The 18094-nt window shown below is 44.3% G+C and overlaps 1 protein-coding gene across 1 annotated transcript in view; it reads left to right on the top strand.

Moving 5' to 3' along the window:
- Window positions 1–18094, top strand: part of utrn (utrophin) — a 223198-nt gene that overhangs the window by 41365 nt on the left and 163739 nt on the right. Inside the window, 14 exon segments of the mRNA XM_029114547.2 lie at window positions 884–976; window positions 4108–4283; window positions 5258–5373; window positions 5711–5877; window positions 11855–12076; window positions 14615–14796; window positions 15118–15268; window positions 15484–15603; window positions 15685–15786; window positions 16021–16128; window positions 16454–16633; window positions 16978–17219; window positions 17585–17672; window positions 17803–17890. Of these exon segments, the coding sequence (XP_028970380.2) occupies window positions 884–976; window positions 4108–4283; window positions 5258–5373; window positions 5711–5877; window positions 11855–12076; window positions 14615–14796; window positions 15118–15268; window positions 15484–15603; window positions 15685–15786; window positions 16021–16128; window positions 16454–16633; window positions 16978–17219; window positions 17585–17672; window positions 17803–17890 (2035 nt within the window).

Here is an 18094-nt window from a genome sequence, read left to right as displayed (position 1 = left end):
TACTCTGTAAAGTAAATTTTCATCAGTCATTTAAATGAAAGCCACACAAACTTCACTGACTCCCGGGAAAGTGGATTGGCAGTGTAGGCGCACTGATTTTATTTCATTTTTAAATGCAACATGAGAAATGTGTTGAAAAATCTTCTATTGTATTGTTCTCTCCAGACAAGCTAGCTGGCTAGGTTCATTTCTACCTTGGTAGCTTGGTGTTCCAGTTGGCTGAGGAGATTTCTCTGTGGGGTAGAAAAGGTATATACAATGATGTGAAATAGTTTACTTAAGTTAACTGCACTGTCAGTATAGAAGTGGAAATTAATGAAAGGGCGTGCTATATACTACATCATGAAAATAGAGACAGTTTGATGTATTCTTGACCATCTACTGGCTGGTCTGGGATCAGTACAGGTAATTTTTCTTTTAAGGTGTTACAAAATGTAACACTGACGTCTATAACGCAATGACGTGTTACTGCAAGATTTCATTGAAGGATTAATTACTAGTTAAATCATGGGGGCATAATTGAAAGATTTGTTTTACTGGGGGTAGATAGCTCCTTTAATTTCTCCGACATACATAGCCATCCATCTTTTGGATATGAACTGTAGACTCGTGAAATGTGCCGTTCGTATTGTGTTTTCCCATTCTGAGAGACAGTTGACATTTTCCATGTCGATGTAAAGTCCATAATGCTGGATTCAACTGTAGAACCTTCAAACTGTGTAAGGATAAAGATTATTCATCTTTAACTTTGCAGAATGATTTTTGTTTAGCTCTGAGGCAATTTCCAAGATAATTAATTTCTCTTAGCTGCTCAGAAACTAAATGTTTTTTATAGTATGTCCCACTCTCACTTTTCCTTTCCACTTGTTTCTGTCTCTCCCAGGTGGATCTGGTAAACATAGGAGGAACAGATATTGTTGATGGGAACCACAAGCTGACTCTGGGTCTCATCTGGAGTATTATCCTTCACTGGCAGGTGAGCTCACAAGCAGCCCATTCAGGAAAAGACACACACAAATACACAGCTGTTTGCTTACTGTGTACCAAACACTGGTGACATACAGTCAGTAGCTATGAAAGAGCTGTTTCTAACCCGTTTCAGTTTCAATGTAAAATGTCTTTATTGGCATGGATACCATTTGTTTATGTAACAAATGAAACAGATTCATAAATAACAGGTTTAAAAGATCAGAAATTCTAGATAAATATCAATTTTTTTATTATTTTTTTCAGAAGGATAAAACCATTTCAAATGTTTTATCATTACCTGTGTACAATGTGTTGTAACTGTATGGAAAGGGTGAATGTATAAATTACAAGAATTAATAAATACACATTTAAGTAATGGTTATTTTTACATTGTTTATGCTCCACTGTATGGTGATTTAAAATACTAAAATGTTTTTAATGTGGTCATACATTTGACAGGTTAGTAAGTGCAGCTCTGTTTCCACCTCATTTTTTGAGAATGTGAGTCTTATCTCTTGAGGGCCAGGCCTAAGGCAGCCTTTCTCTTTAGCAAAACCATCTTTTCATAGTGCTGAGGAATTTTGCCACTGTGTAATAATAATAATTTGTTGAATTTGTAAAGTGTTTTTCTTTATAGAGGAATAATCTCAAAGTGCATGAAAGAGAAAATAAGATCTAATAAGAAAATGTAATAATTTATATTTAAATAAATAAAAACTATCAGAAGAGAATTAAGTTAAATACATATACAGAATATACACATTAAACTATAATGAGAAAACAGTAAACTAAAATTATAATACATATTTTTATACACTGCTCAAAAATATGAACGTAACACTTAAATCACATTGGGTCTTGATGATGGAAATACATTAAAGATCAAATCTTTATTGTACATTGTGTAATTCATTGAAAAATGACATAACAACGGTCAATGGAAAACAAAATCACCAACCAATTGAGGGTTGGATTCAAACTCACACCGAAAATCTAAGTAAACAGGTGTCCTGGGGGATCTCCTCCCAGACCTGGGTCAGGGCATCAGTGAGCACCTGGACAGTCTGTGGCGCTTCTTGGCGGTGTCGGATGCAATGATCCAAAATGTCCCAGAGGTTCTCAGTTAGATTCAGGTCTGGGGAACGTGGGGGCCTGTCAATGACATCAGTGCCTTTGACATCCAGTAACTGCCTACACACTCTAGCCACATGAGGCCGGGCATCGACCTGCACCAGAAGGAACCCAGAGCCCACTAATGATGTGTTTGAGGATTTCATCCCAGTGCCTAACAGCTGTCAGGGTACAGTTGACTAGCACATGGGGGTGACCATCCAAGGATATGCCTCCCCAGACCATCATCCACCCACTGCCAAACCAGTCATGCTGGATGATGTTGCAGGCTGCATAACATTCACCGCGGTGTCACATGCTCAGTGTGGAAGTGTTCTCATCTGTGAAGAGAATGGGGTGCCAATGGTGGACCTGCCAATTCTGGTGTTTTCTGGTGGATGCCAATCGAGCTGCATGGTGCTGGGCTGTGAGCACAGGTCCCACTAGTGGACATCAGGCCCTAATGCCACCCTCATGGAGTCTGTTTCTGACAGTTTTGTCAGAAACATGCACACCAGTAGCCTGCTGGAAGCCATTTTGTAGGGCTCTGGTAGTGCTCCTCCAATTCCTTCTCACACAAAGGAACAGATACCGGTCCTGCTGCTGGGTTGATGCCCTTCTACGGCCCTGTATGGCTCTCCTCGTGTAACGACCCTTCTCCTGGTATCTCCTCCATTTTCTTGAGACTGTACTGGGAGACACAGCAAACTTTTTTGCAATGGCACGTGACATCCTGGAGGAGCTGGACTACCTGTGCAACCTGAATGGGCTGCAGGTACCGCCTCGTGTTACAAGTAGTGACAACGACACTAGCAAAATGCAAAACTGGAGGAGAATCAGTCAGGAAGGATAAGGAGAGAGCAATTGTCTGTGGCCACCACCTGCAAAACCATTCCATTTTTGGGGGTTGTCTTGCTGTTGCCTCTCCAGTGCACATGTTGTCACTTTTATTTGCACCAAAACTGGTGACATTGATTCACAAACGCTTATGCTTCCTAACTAGGCAAATTGATATCCCTGAAGTTTAATTGACTTGTACTGTGATGATTACGTGCTTTTTTTGAGCGCTGTATAGTTATGTACAGTATAATTTGATTGAAGGAAAGGATAGGCCAACTGCTAAAGGTGAGTCTTAAGGCCTCTTGTCAAAGCCTTGACTGTCTGTGCAGCCTTTAGGCTGTCAAGAAGGGAGTTTTTCCAATTTTTCTGAGTCATTTTCTTGGTTCATTGAGCAGATTGGAATTGATAGACCGTAGAGGCCGTTGAGGTTCATAGGGGGAGAGCAGGTCAGATTAGTAGACAGTTCCCAAGCCATTGATAGCTTTATTCACTAAAAGTATCATTTTAAGTCAATTATTTTGAGGGACAGGAATCCAATGGGGTTCAGCAAGGAGAGGTGTGATCTGGGCAAATTGTTTTGATTGTCTCAGGATCCATGCAGCTCTGTTTTGGATGAGCTGTATTTTATGAATCGAGTTTGCTGGCAGGCCCCCTAGTATTGCATTCCCATAATCATATTTGGAGAAAACAAATGAACCTACTGCTTGCGGTTAGAGAGTTAAGAGGTGGACCAGTATAAGGCAGTCCCAGAAATGGTAGTGTGTTCTCTTAGGTGCTGGAGTAGAATGGTGTGATTTACTGTATCAAAAGCAGCACTAAGGTCCAGAAGAATCAAAATGGAGGGGGATCCTGTATCTGCCACAATGAGAAGATCATTAACAATCTTCAATTCGGTCTCAGTACTGGTTGATTTCTTATTAGCGTGCCAAATGATACTCTGTTTTCCGTTGAGGCTCAGTTGGTAATGCATGGCCCCAGTTGTGGTATGGATTCCCATGAGGGCCAGTTCAAAAAAAATATATGCACTCATTCTACTAAAAATGTATGCACTCATTCTAAGTTGCTCTGGATTAGAGTGTCTGCTGAATTATTCAAATGTTAATGATTGAATTGGGTCTAACTGTTTTGTTCTCTGGGGTTTCTGTCTCTCTCCCTCTCCTACCTGTTTTTTTGTATGATCATACGCAGGTGAAGGACATTATGAAGGATATCATGTCCAACCTGCAGCAGAACAACAGTGAGAAGATCCTGCTGAGCTGGGTGAGGCAGTGTACCCGCTCCTACCAGGACCATGTCAACGTGCTCAACTTCACCACCAGCTGGGCCGACGGACTAGCCTTTAACGCCATCCTGCACTGTTTCAGGTCAGGGGTCAAAAGGGCACGGGGTGCAGGTGATGTTCTGGTAGCAACAGTGTCGCTTTTATTGTTGTGTGTCTATCCAATAAGGAACTGTGTAAATCAGGGCTCTACATCCCTGTTCCTGGAGAGCTACTCTCCAGTAGGGTTTAACTCCAACCCTGTTCCTGGAGACCTACCAAGCTGCGGGGTTCAACTCCAACGCTGTTTTTTGAGCAGCTCATTCAACTCAGTGTCCAGACCCAGTGGCCTACCTCTGCACGTTTTCCTCGGCATGCTAGATAAGGCCCATTCCACCTCACTGGGAGTTGACATTGAGGCACTAAATAACAGTCTATTAGGCCCTGTCTGGCCACTGGCTGTGTGCGTGTGTGCGTGTGCGCGCATCATCACTGGGGAAAGGTCACAACAAACATTGGCAGGGTCACTGCCTGCCTATTGTGTGTATAAACAGCCTGCCTCACCCTGTTTATGCCCTGTCATGTTGCGCATTGGGGGACTTTGGTGCCTGTATGTGTCTGAGGTAACAGAGAACATGTCAGGTCCCTTAAAACACTCACACACAGCGAGCCCCGGGGCTGTGAAAATGGGCCATGTTGGTTTAAATCCAGGGCAGGGTTTAGGTGGATCAGTGAACACACATTACACACCCATCACTGCTTTCTGGCTCAACAAGGCCCCCTTCGACAAGGAAAGACAGACCAACAGGCCTGTGGCAAGCCTCTTAACACACAGCTCATACATGGATTAGCAACCATAAACAAGGCATTTGTACAACAGATTTGACTGTCCATGTGAGAATGTACTGTAATGTACAAAAGGTTCCAGCTACCAGGCACTCTGTTAAGGCTGTAAATGGAGCTGGTTCTTTGCGACGAGCAAAGAACCAACACAAGCAATGTCGCCCATGCTTCTGGAGCTTTTGGTTCGGTTTTGGTTTGACACTGGTTATTTGAGTGTTGACACTGTGGTTCCTCTAGGCCCAATGCGATGAGCTGGGACAGGGTGCTGAGCCTTAGTGCAGTCGATAGACTGGACCATGCCTTCACTGTAGCCAAAGACCAACTGGCCATAGAGAGACTTCTGGACCCTGAAGGTACTGTCTGCTGGCATCGCACACACCCAGACACACACCACACACACACATTGCATATATACCTCTACATATAGCTCTATATAGCTCTGCTTTTTACAGGCATTTTTTGGACTTCTCTGTTTTACTTTGCTGTCCCTTCATCAGCCTTTAAATAAACTCTTCTCTACGTGACAGGATACATAGTATACATAGTATATGTGCCTGTGGTTCTGTGCTTACACACACATACTGTTATGTCCCACTTGAAGACCAAGCAAACTTGAGCCATGTCAAAAGTAGTGTGACTCCACGTTGCATGCTAAAACGTGTCTAACTCACTTCCCTCATCTGCTCTCAGACGTGGCGGTGCAGTTGCCAGATAAGAAGTCCATCATTATGTATGTGACGTCCCTGTTTGCTGTCCTTCCCAAAGACGTGACCATGGAGGCCATCCGTGAGGTGGAGACTCTGCCTCGCAGATACAAGGTGGAGCCTCACGAGAGCCAAGGTCTCAGCGGCACACAGGTACAGTCAATAACAGAATTTGAGCTTCCGTTAGCTGTTCACTACAGATGGCAGATATGCATTTTACAAAGTATTACAAAACATGGTGAGTTCAACCTGCTTGACCCAGCTTTCTCCTCGGTGTCACTGGCTGTATCGCACAGTCTTCCCTGAATGTGTAATGGGACCGGCTAGACTGAGTCACCCCTGGGTATCAAAGCCTGACTTTCAAAGCGCTAATAAAAAGCTCCCCTAGATGAACGGGGAATTGACTCACCCCTAGTCCTGCACCTCATCTGTCCTCATACTCCCATGAAAATGGCAGGACAAAGCCATAAAATCTGCAGTTATCTGTAAATTTAACAATAGAACAAGGCAAGTGTCTGCGTGACCTGGATAGGAAGCCATTTGTGCAATTGTAGGTTATTCTTATTATTTAATTACATACAGGAATGACTCTCAAACATGTACTGTTATACTCTCAAACACATCACTTTTGTGGATGAATGACACTTATGGAATCATTTAATTTGTCATAATGATATAGTTAACATTCCTCTAGGTTTTCACCTTACTGTATTTTCTCTGAGATGTCACTGAATTTATATGGAGATTGTTGTCAGGTAGGGGACATTTTATTTGGGTATGAACTCCTGGCATGCAAGTGCACCTATGGTTTTAATAGCCAAAATTCCTTGCCCGAAGGAGAGATTATTTTAACGGTTTTTGTGGTGTAAATCATGCTCAGGTAAAGATAGAAATGTCCCTCAACCGCCTCAGCAATCTTATTGCTATTGTGTGAAAAACTTCCCGCACCTCAGGAGAACACTGGAAAAATAGACTTTTTATAGTGCTGGTTTGGTCCAATAAGGGGTTGATTTTCCTGGCAAACCATGCTGCCACCCCACAGGAAGTGATGCATAATATTGCTGCCTGGATTCCGAAGGAAGGAAGAACAAGGAAAGTTTTTGTGCTTTCCAGGGAGTGTGGTTTTCTGCATGAAAAACAAATTAAAGGTGCTTTGTATGTATATTTAAAGTGTAATAAAAGTGATGCAGCACAGGTTTTGCACAGTAGTTATGAAACGGAATCAAAATGATTCTGTTTTCAGGAAGTTAAATAAAACTAAACAGACAATGGGTAGTGGGCATATAAGGTAATAGAATATGAAAGGTTAGTATATCCCATACATTCATTTATAGCTGATGTACAGTTACACGTTTTCAGTTTCAGTGTATGCATCTACCTAGTTGCAGGGAGGTTTTTGGGTGTAGAATAGTGCGGCTGTTTAGTTTAGAGGAGGCTGGATGTGGTGAGCATGGTGTTGTTAGTATCTGTGGGACATACGCCACAGCCATAAAGTTGTTTATTTCAATAATCGGTTTTACCCCCAGAGGTTATTAGCTAGGTCTGGGCCTTTCCTGGAATAAAAAAAAAAAGCCAGCAGTTCAATAAATCCCTGCTAGACTAAACTTTCCCAGCTACATACAGAGTTGTGATGCATTATGTTCTATATTACAAGTTCTATACTAAATTATGGAAGTATGGATTCAGCAACACAATTGAGCAGTATCATATGAAGATATTGTTTTCCACAGCCATTGTATAGCCATTACCGTGAATCAGAAGAGCCAGGCTTCTTGCTCCCCCACCCTCCATTATAATCCTATACTCCCAACCATGCCAGGACCAGGCTCTGCACTTAACAGAGGTTAACAACTATTGGGCGTCTAAACCCAATCTCCAAATGCCACGGAATATTTTCATCGAAATGACCTTTTCCTTTCAGCCGCAGAGAATTCTGGGTAATTTTTGTGGGCGAAAACAAAGGTCCGTTTGCGAATTTGATTCCAGACATACATTAACATCTCTCTCATCTTTGTCTTGGCACGTCCGGCGGCTGTGCAGATTTCTATCCGTCCTCTTCCATTCATCTGTAAGTACAGATGAAAGTTTGTTCTTTTTTTGTCTTGAGTTCCCATAAATAAAGTTGGACGGCTCGTCCGCAAATACCCTGTAGAAGTTGCCTGGACATGGAGGCTATCAGGGTTTTGGAATGTCATCTAATAACAAGCATCTCACAAGAAGCTACAGCCATGATATGTTGTTTCTGACCAAGTATCTTTTTTCTTGCACTGAATTTACATTTACCCAGATGAAACAATAACTCCCCTTTCAACTCCCTGCCCCACTACTTTAGAATGGATTGAGATTTGGTTAAAATTGTTTCAACAACAATCAGGTCTAAAATAGCTGGGAAAGTGAGAGGTTAAAATCAGATGCACAAAAGCATGTGTTGATGGCGTTTCCTCTTGTTCGTTGGTATTGGTCTGGTCATTGAGGTTACCCAAATATTGTCCCCAGTTGAGAAGAGCAGGAATGCAAAAGACTAGTTGTCATGCAGCCACACCTGTTAGTGCAGATCCTGGTCCTGGCCTGATTTTTTAGCCCTTTCTGGTGAAGGTCCATGTCTGGATTATTACTAAAAATCTAGTTGGGAAAATGTTGCATGGTTTCCATTTTTTTCTATTTAGCTAGCTTAGTTCAATTCAAGAGGATTTGCATGCCAAGATGTTGGCCCAATAATCATGCTTACCCTAGCACACACATTTAGACAATATGCATGAATTGGAAATCCACTCAGTGCAATGAATGACGCTAGGCTTACCCTATTCATACATGCCCTGTTCATACATGCCCTGTTCATACATGCCCTGTTCATACATGCCCTGTCCATGCATGCCCTGTCCATGCATGCCCTGTCCATGCATGCCCTGTCCATGCATACCCTGTCCATGGGATACCCTGTCCATGGGATACCCTGTTCATGCATACCCTGTTCATGCATGCCCTGTTCATGCATGCCCTGTTCATACATGCCCTGTTCATACATGCCCTGTTCATGGGATACCCTGTTCATGGGATACCCTGTTCATGGGATACCCTGTTCATGCATGCCCTGTTCATACATGCCCTGTTCATACATGCCCTGTTCATACATGCCCTGTTCATGGGATGCCCTGTTCATGGGATGCCCTGTTCATGGGATGCCCTGTTCATGCATGCCCTGTTCATGCATGCCCTGTTCATGCATGCTCTGTTCATGGGATACCCTGTTCATACATGCCCTGTTCATGGGATAACCTGTTCATACATGCCCTGTTCATACATGCCCTGTTTATGGGATACCCTGTTCATACATGCCCTGTTCATGGGATACCCCGTTCATACATGCCCTGTTCATGGGATACCCCGTTCATACATGCCCCGTTCACGCATGCCCCGTTCACGCATACCCCGTTCATGGGATGCCCCGTTCATGGGATGCCCCGTTCATGGGATGCCCCGTTCATGCATGCCCCGTTCATGGGATGCCCCGTTCATGGGATGCCCCGTTCATGCATGCCCCGTTCATGCATGCCCCGTTCATGCATGCCCCGTTCATGGGATACCCCGTTCATGGGATACCCTGTTCATGCATGCCCTGTTCATGGGATACCCTGTTCATACATGCCCTGTTCATGGGATACCCCGTTCATACATGCCCTGTTCATGCATGCCCCGTTCATGCATGCCCCGTTCATGCATGCCCCGTTCATGCATGCCCCGTTCATGCATGCCCCGTTCATGGGATAACCTGTTCATGGGATACCCTGTTCATGCATGCCCTGTTCATGCATGCCCTGTTCATGGGATACCCTGTTCATACATGCCCTGTTCATGGGATACCCTGTTCATACATGCCCTGTTCATGGGATGCCCTGTTCATACATGCCCTGTTCATGGGATGCCCTGTTCATACATGCCCTGTTCATGGGATGCCCTGTTCATACATGCCCTGTTCATGGGATGCCCTGTTCATACATGCCCTGTTCATGGGATGCCCTGTTCATGGGATACCCTGTTCATACATGCCCTGTTCATGGGATACCCTGTTCATACATGCCCTGTTCATGGGATACCCTGTTCATACATGCCCTGTTCATGGGATGCCCTGTTTATACATGCCCTGTTCATGGGATGCCCTGTTCATACATGCCCTGTTCATGGGATACCCTGTTCATACATGCCCTGTTCATGGGATGCCCTGTTCATACATACCCTGTTCATACATGCCCTGTTCATGGGATACCCTGTTCATACATGCCCTGTTCATACATGCCCTGTTCATACATGCCCTGTTCATGGGATGCCCTGTTCATACATGCCCTGTTCATGGGATGCCCTGTTCATGGGATGCCCTGTTCATGGGATGCCCTGTTCATGGGATACCCTGTTCATGCATGCCCTGTTCATGCATGCTCTGTTCATGGGATACCCTGTTCATACATGCCCTGTTCATGGGATACCCTGTTCATACATGCCCTGTTCATGGGATGCCCTGTTCATACATGCCCTGTTCATGGGATGCCATGTTCATACATGCCCTGTTCATACATGCCCTGTTCATACATGCCCTGTTCATGGGATGCCCTGTTCATGGGATACCCTGTTCATGCATGCCCTGTTCATGCATGCTCTGTTCATGGGATACCCTGTTCATACATGCCCTGTTCATGGGATACCCTGTTCATACATGCCCTGTTCATGGGATGCCCTGTTCATACATGCCCTGTTCATGGGATGCCATGTTCATACATGCCCTGTTCATGGGATACCCTGTTCATACATGCCCTGTTCATGGGATACCCTGTTCATACATGCCCTGTTCATGGGATACCCTGTTCATACATGCCCTGTTCATGGGATACCCTGTTTATACATGCCCTGTTCATGGGATACCCTGTTCATACATGCCCTGTTCATGGGATGCCCTGTTCATACATGCCCTGTTCATGGGATGCCCTGTTCATGGGATACCCTGTTCATGCATGCCCTGTTCATGCATGCTCTGTTCATGGGATACCCTGTTCATACATGCCCTGTTCATGGGATACCCTGTTTATACATGCCCTGTTCATGGGATACCCTGTTTATACATGCCCTGTTCATGGGATACCCTGTTCATACATGCCCTGTTCATGGGATACCCCGTTCATACATGCCCTGTTCATGGGATACCCCGTTCATGCATACCCCGTTCATACATGCCCCGTTCATGGGATACCCTGTTCATACATGCCCTGTTCATACATGCCCTGGCACCTTTGTCTATGGTTTTGATGCAGTTCAAGATAATTTTGAGATTCTGGGCATAAAACCTCCAAATGTAATAATGAAAAAAGGATGACAAGTACTAAATTATTTTTATTATTATTATTATCACAGAGTAAGCCCTGCTAACCCTGCCTATCCTGACAGCACGTCACTTTCAGCCCAGTTGTAGAGCAATATTTCTGGAATGAGCATTGACCTGCTCTGCCAGCCAGACCTGGGGCACCACACCTCATCGTGTTTGGCCTTGATTCCTTTATTGAGCTAGATGGTCCGCTGTTTGTCTTCACCTACCCCCAGTCTAATCTGCCTTCCTCTTATAAGGAGTCTAGTGCTATTTTAAGACAGATGGTGAGATGACATTTTCACAGAACCTGACCATATGGAGAGTTTTGAACTTCGTAGTGTTTGTAGTATTGTCAAAGGCCATTTAAATTGAGTTTTTGCATTTTGTCGTCTTCTGATTTAAATGAGAGTTGAACCCTTGTGGACACTCGGTACTGATCTAAAGGCACTGAGTCAGTTTAGTTCATATTTTAGTATGTATATGGCCCTACGGGGATCAAACCACAATTCAGTTGATTGGAGAAAGCAGTAAATCAATGTTTATTGGTGACGTATACAGAGTAGTAGTAGAAGTTAGTGGATGAATCGAAATGCTAATTGTTCTGGCTCCAAAAATACAGTTAGTGTCTAGCAATACAACACTGAAACTCAAAACATTCCCCAAAAGTCTCCAACCAGTAATGAAGGAAATTTCTGAACATGTACAATGCTCTTACCAACAGAGCCTGTTGTATGTGTGGCCCCTAACCCACACTCCCTCACTCTTAACCTTCTTTAGGCTCAGGTTGAGATGGAGGTGGCCGGCTCCAACCTCACAGAAACCCAGAGCACACTAACAGAGGCAGAGGAGGACTTGGTCATGGGGGTGGATCTGGACTCCTACCAAACCACTCTGGAGGAGGTGCTCACCTGGCTCCTGTCTGCCGAGGACTCCCTGCAAATGCAGGAGGAAGTGTCAGACGATGTGGAGGAGGTCAAGGAGCAGTTCCACACTCATGAGGTGAGGACCAAGGAATTGTATGCAAGCGAAAACTGTGTCCGAAAGACTGATGAACACACCTGTTTATATAGACATTATATAGGTACACAGAGCAATACATACTCACATAAGGAATGCAATGCCTGTCCAGAGACATATCAATTCTTAGGAGTGGGGCAGTCCCACTCAATATTTCTTATCTTTTCAGTTATAATTTTTTATTAAAAAGGGAAGTCACTTGAGTAGCAGTTTGCCGGATTCAAAAGTTATCTAGATACAGGAAAACTGTCACAGAAGCCATCTCAGTAAATATAACACATCTTGGTATGTCAGGTTTGGAAGCAGTTGACAATAAGTTTAATTCGTATTGAGACAAAGCAGCCTTTTTTCTGCTGGCTCCTCCGTACGGAGAATACAGATAGTTCTGTCCACTGGACAAGGCCTCCCTCCTTCGTTCCAGAGAACATGCTCACATCAGGAATGCTAGGAATTCTGCAGGGGCAGAGCACCACGCTCTGTGGAGCTGGAGCCATATCCCTGCTGGATGGTTACTGCTTCAAATACTTCAATGTCGGGGAGATATGGGGACGTGTGTGTTGGAGACAGGGCTATGGTTTTCTCTCTTGGCAGAAATGTGGCTATTTGAGACTACTGTTCTTATAGATTCCAGGTCAAAAACAAAAGCCAGAAACAAGTCAAGGCCCACAGACTTTTCAAAAATGTTAGTACTTTCAACAGTTCATTTTCACAGTTCAGCAATTACACCTTCAAAACATTCTGCCTGGAAGTAGGTGGTGAAAAGTACTTACTTTTTCCCTGTGAGAAAATAGAAATGGAAAATCACATTATAATCACGCAAGGTCATGACGGCCTAGACTGTGCCATAAAGCGATGCACGTATTCAACAACAATGCTATGGTATGCGGTGGGATTAATGGGGTTTATGTCAAATTCTGATCCTGCCGTCAGAATGTTACAGTAGAAATTGAGATTCGACAGACCAGAAAACGTTTTTTCTAATCTTCACTCGTCCAGTTGTGGTGATCACTTTCCCACTGTAGCCTCATCTTATTGTTGTTAGCTGACAGGAGCCAAACCTGGATTGTTCTCATGCTGCTTCACCCCCAGGAGATCAGCTGTTTCTGAGATGCTGGAACCACCACGTCTGGCACCAACAATCATGCGATTCAAAGTCACATTACTTGTTAATGCCACGTAAATTGCTGTTTACATTAACAAACAGGTTAGCCTAATAATAATAGTGTACCAGTTGTTTAGACACACCTAGTCATTCAAATACATTTCTTAATTTAGACTTTTTTTCCACATTGCAGAATAATAGTGAAGACATCAAAACTATGAAATAATGCTTGTAGAATTATGTAGAAACCACAAAAGTGTAAATAGATCAAAATGCATTTCATATTGTAGATTATTCAAAGTAGTCACTCTTTGCCTTGATGACACTCATTGCATTATCTCAACCAGCTTCATTCGGTCCGAAAGGATCCACAATACCTTGAGTGAAAAGCGCATTGTGTCAGGGGTAGATGAGCAGGTCATCTGGTAGCAGGCAGGCAGGCTGCAGGGGAGCACAGTTCCCTTCATTCAAGCTGCCTCAACCGATCAGCTACACGCCCTACCGTTTTTTTGCTTGCTAATTCTTCCAGCTCACTTGTGACTATCTCCCCTTTTCCTTTCATAATTAGCATCAACCCAGCAAGACTCTACAGGGAATGAACCCATGCCGTTTGTCTTCTGCAGCTAGTGTAGCCGTTGCTACAGCAACTGCTTATATCCAAGTCGATGAGGTGACCCAGAATGCATTTGGAGAACCGAGCGCCACATGCTGCACTGCTAGCCTCTGGAGGAAAGAAGCGGGTCCAGATGTGTGTGCGAGCAAGCGAGTGTGTGTGTGTGTGTGTGTGTGTGTGTGTGTTTGCATGAATGCCAAGTCTTTCTGCCAACGCCACAGGCCCAGCCAGTGGATGATTAAGGGGATTTGTTAGGTCTTCTGTAAAACACTGCAGTTCTGTGTCTTCTCAGTGCTCCAGAAAACGCTCTCCTGGAAGATCTCAAAAGAGCACAAGCATTAACATTTTTTCAGAAGGAACTATCATGCTGGTCTTTCGGAAACAAAAGAGTGCACATTATTAGTAACAGTATTACTTACTTAAAGAGCAGCCATTATCCCTGATCTGAAGACTGATTTGTTACCTCAAAAACATCTTAAAGATGTGCAGGGGGCATTTCATGTTTATTGGACTGTGGTGAAAGATAGAGGGGAGAGTTTTTACTGAAAGAGCAGTGGGTCAGATTTGAACCCAGCATTGCATGTCCACCAAAAGCCATAACATTAGTTTCCTGTTTAAGCCATAGTGTGTGTAAGACTGAACCACCGCATGGACCTCTTGTGGAGTTGCAATGACAGGTCCACAAGGTGAACTCCCAGTGCTTTAAAAAAAATGCTGCACGAACACTTTGGCTGTGAACCACCATCGTGTGTATCAAAGTACGTACGTCATGCTCTGGTAACCAGGTACTCTCTGACCCTTGCAGGACTTTATGATGGAGCTGACAGCCCACCAGAGCAGCGTGGGGAACGTGCTGCAGGCGGGCAACCAGCTCATCTCCCAAGGCAACCTGACGGAGGAAGAGGAGGAGGAGATCCGTGAACAAATGAGTCTGCTCAACTCCCGCTGGGAAAATCTTAGAGTGGCAAGCATGGACCGACAGGCCAGGTAGATACCCCACAAACACCCACGTGCACGCATAACCCTACATAAAGTGCTTATTTCTGAGAGGTCAGTTGAGGCTGCGCTCACATGATTGATTCATTGTTTGTTTGTCATTGTTGCTACAAATGAAGTACAATTGTGTGCCTTATTGTCAGACCCAAAGTGTTTTATAAGGCAGTTAGTGTTCATGTGATGTCTGTATGCCGATGCAGCTGAATAGATCATAAGAGCGTGTTGTGTTTGTCACACAGATGGCCTTTCACGTTTCTCAACACACTGTCCTTCTTTCACCCTTTCTCGTGTTACTGTGCTCCTTCTCTCAAGGCTCCACGAGGTCTTAATGGACCTTCAGCAACAGCAGTTGCAGCAGCTCTCCGATTGGCTGACACAGACTGAGGAGCAGATCAGAAAGATGGAGATGGAGCCGATGGCAGGAAACGTGGAGGGCTACAAGGCCCAGATAGAACAGCACAAAGTAAGGTTTGATTGTCTTGCTTAAGTGAAACAAAGGCTTTGATTAAGCATCCCAAGATGACAGTCTGACTGGATTGATGTGTTTAGTGTTTCCAGTCAGGGCATTTTCTTTGGCTAAAGGTTAAGGCATTTGTTTGGAACCACCTAATAGTGTTTGCCCGGGCTACAATTGTCCTGTCCTTTGTTGTTAATAGTTAATCTTATTTGCTGGTGCAGGAATTGCAAAATGACCTGGAGGCCGAGCAGGTGAAGGTCAACTCTCTGACACACATGGTGGTAGTGGTGGATGAGAACAGTGGAGAGAGCGCCACTGCAGCCCTGGAGGACCAACTGCAGGCAAGACCCTGGTTTCAACTGTGTTAATTTAATTTGCTTGTTGTCTTGGCTAAGTTTCTTTCTATTTTTGCTACCTTTCAGTCACTTGGGGAGCGCTGGGCAGCAGTGTGTCGGTGGACCGAAGAAAGGTGGCACAAGTTACAAGATGTCTTATTAGTGTGGCAGCAGCTTCTGGAGGACCAGGTACACACACCAAACCATGAACACACATTCCTGAATAGTAGTGACCTTGTAAAAAGTATTGCCAATGCCTTTCCTCCAGTTGCACAGATGTGATCTCCCTCAGTAATTGTGTTCTACAATTCAATTCCTGGCTTTTTGATGACCTCATATATACACCCGACTATTTCTTTGCCCTTTGCTTGAGTAATGCAAGACTTGCAAAAACAAGTTATCTGGTTGACTTCATTTTTTCAGGATTTTTTCAAAGCTTGGCTGACAGAGAAAGAGCTGGCATTGGGTGAGGTTCAGACCTGCCACTTCAAGGACCCGGCCGAGATGAACACTAATGTCCGCAGATTAGCGGTAAGGACACTAACTAAACACAGCATTAGCTGTAAAGCACTGCCATTACTTCTCAGCATGGTATGTTAGAAGTGATGGATCAAGTGTTAACATCACATTTTTTGTTTTGTTTATAAAGAGCTGGGATAAGAGTCAGTAGCAAATATGGCTACAACAAGGTAGCAATGAACCTTTAGCAGCATACCATTTTTTATTAAGTCTATCACTATTGAACCCCCTGCTATGTGCATGGTTATTTTAGGTCAGTTCAGCTATCGTGTTTAATGCTGGAGTTTAACAACCTTCGCAGTTTAACCTTTGGCCCCTGCTTTTTGCTGTACCTTAGCTCCTAAGGGAGGATATGGAGAAGAAGAGGCGGACACTGGACCAGCTGCGGGATGCTGGACAAGATGTGAGGTCACTTCTGAGGAGTGCCGAAGCGGGGGAAAGGATCGAGGGAGAAACAGAGGAGCTGACCCAGAGATGGGACAACCTGGTTCAGAGACTGGAGGACTGCTCCTATCAGGTGGGCGCATGTCCCTCCCACACACTGTAGGGTTTGCTTAGCTCAGGGACACGTTCATGCATAACTAATAATATGCCAACACCTTTACCCACCTGAGGTCTGTTACCTAATCACTTTTCCCCATGGAGTCCCCATTCTTTACTCTAGCATGAAATACATGCAGCTGGCTGCACAGAACCACAAAGTTTCCCAGTTTGTCAGGAGTACAAGGTGTGAATGACTGGCTATGGTAGTTATGGATGGCCCATAAACTTTATTGATTGCAGCCAGAATACCACATAGGGAATTTTGACCCAGTTTGTCCTTTTGGGTTATTCATTCATGCCTTCCGCCCCATCGCCAAGGTGACTGATGCTGTGACACAGGCCGCTGGGATGTCTCAGGTGGAGGAGTCTGTCGCCATGGAAACGCTTGTAAGGCAGACTGTTGTAACGGAGACGGTCGTCAGAGGGCAGGTCGTGATGGAAACGGTCACTGTAGGAGCTGCAAAGCTTGAGAGGGTGCTTGACGACCAGGGACTGGCCCCACCTGGTCCTCCGAAGAGACGTCTGGTGGAGACAGACGAGTCAGGAGAAGTCAGGAGAGGGTAAAGACCCAACACACACATTTCTTGTTGGGGACCGGAGAATGAGACATCCAAGTTCCCTCTCCTAACACTAACCTGATCTTATCCATAATCCTAACACTTTCACCAACCTTAACCTAAGCTTAACCTCAGTAAACTAACCTTCATGCCTAAACTTAACCTAGCCCAAATGTCTAACCTCAAATCATAATTCCTGAACCTGAAAGTAATCCCAATACTAACACTGTGTCCAATTGTACTTTTTATCTTAATTTTCTGTGAATATTCTGGGTACCGACGTGTGTGTGTGTGTGTGTGTGTTAGTTTAACCAGTCATATACAGATACATGCAATAGCGCAGAACCAATCTTTGTTTTTTCTTTTAGGTTGGAAAGGGACCTGTTTGACCTCCTGAGCTGGCTAAACACTTGGAAAGCCTCAGCTCAGACCCTGGCGTCTCCTGAAAAACTACAGGTAGGTCATTTTAAAGCTACAGTTTTAGCTTACATGATCCTCTTCCAGGTACATTACATTACATACACTCAACTAAAGTTCACATTTTAGGACCAGTGGAACGCAATATGTTTACTTCATGTCTGTGTAGGCTTTGGAGGCAGAGCTGTTGTCGAAGGAGGCTCAGGTCGGTCAGGTGATCAAAGGAGGGCGGATCTTATTGGAACAGCTGGAGAGAGGTATAAAACATGTTGCTTGTTAGTGCATTTCACATTTTGCCATTTCAACTGGGGATTTATGGCTTGTGTGAATGTTACTTCGACCAGTTAAGTGGCTCCTTCACTATTGATACAAAATATTTTTCTGTCCGTATAACAACCCTGATCTATTTTGAATTATTAGTAAGTATGTACACTTAGGGTTTGTTTACATTATGCTACATT

Source organism: Esox lucius, chromosome 18, assembly GCF_011004845.1.
Source record: "Esox lucius isolate fEsoLuc1 chromosome 18, fEsoLuc1.pri, whole genome shotgun sequence".
Taxonomy (NCBI): Eukaryota; Metazoa; Chordata; class Actinopteri; order Esociformes; family Esocidae; genus Esox; species Esox lucius.
The sequence above is the reverse complement of the archived record's forward strand: the minus strand, read 5'-3'. Positions and strand labels throughout refer to the sequence as shown.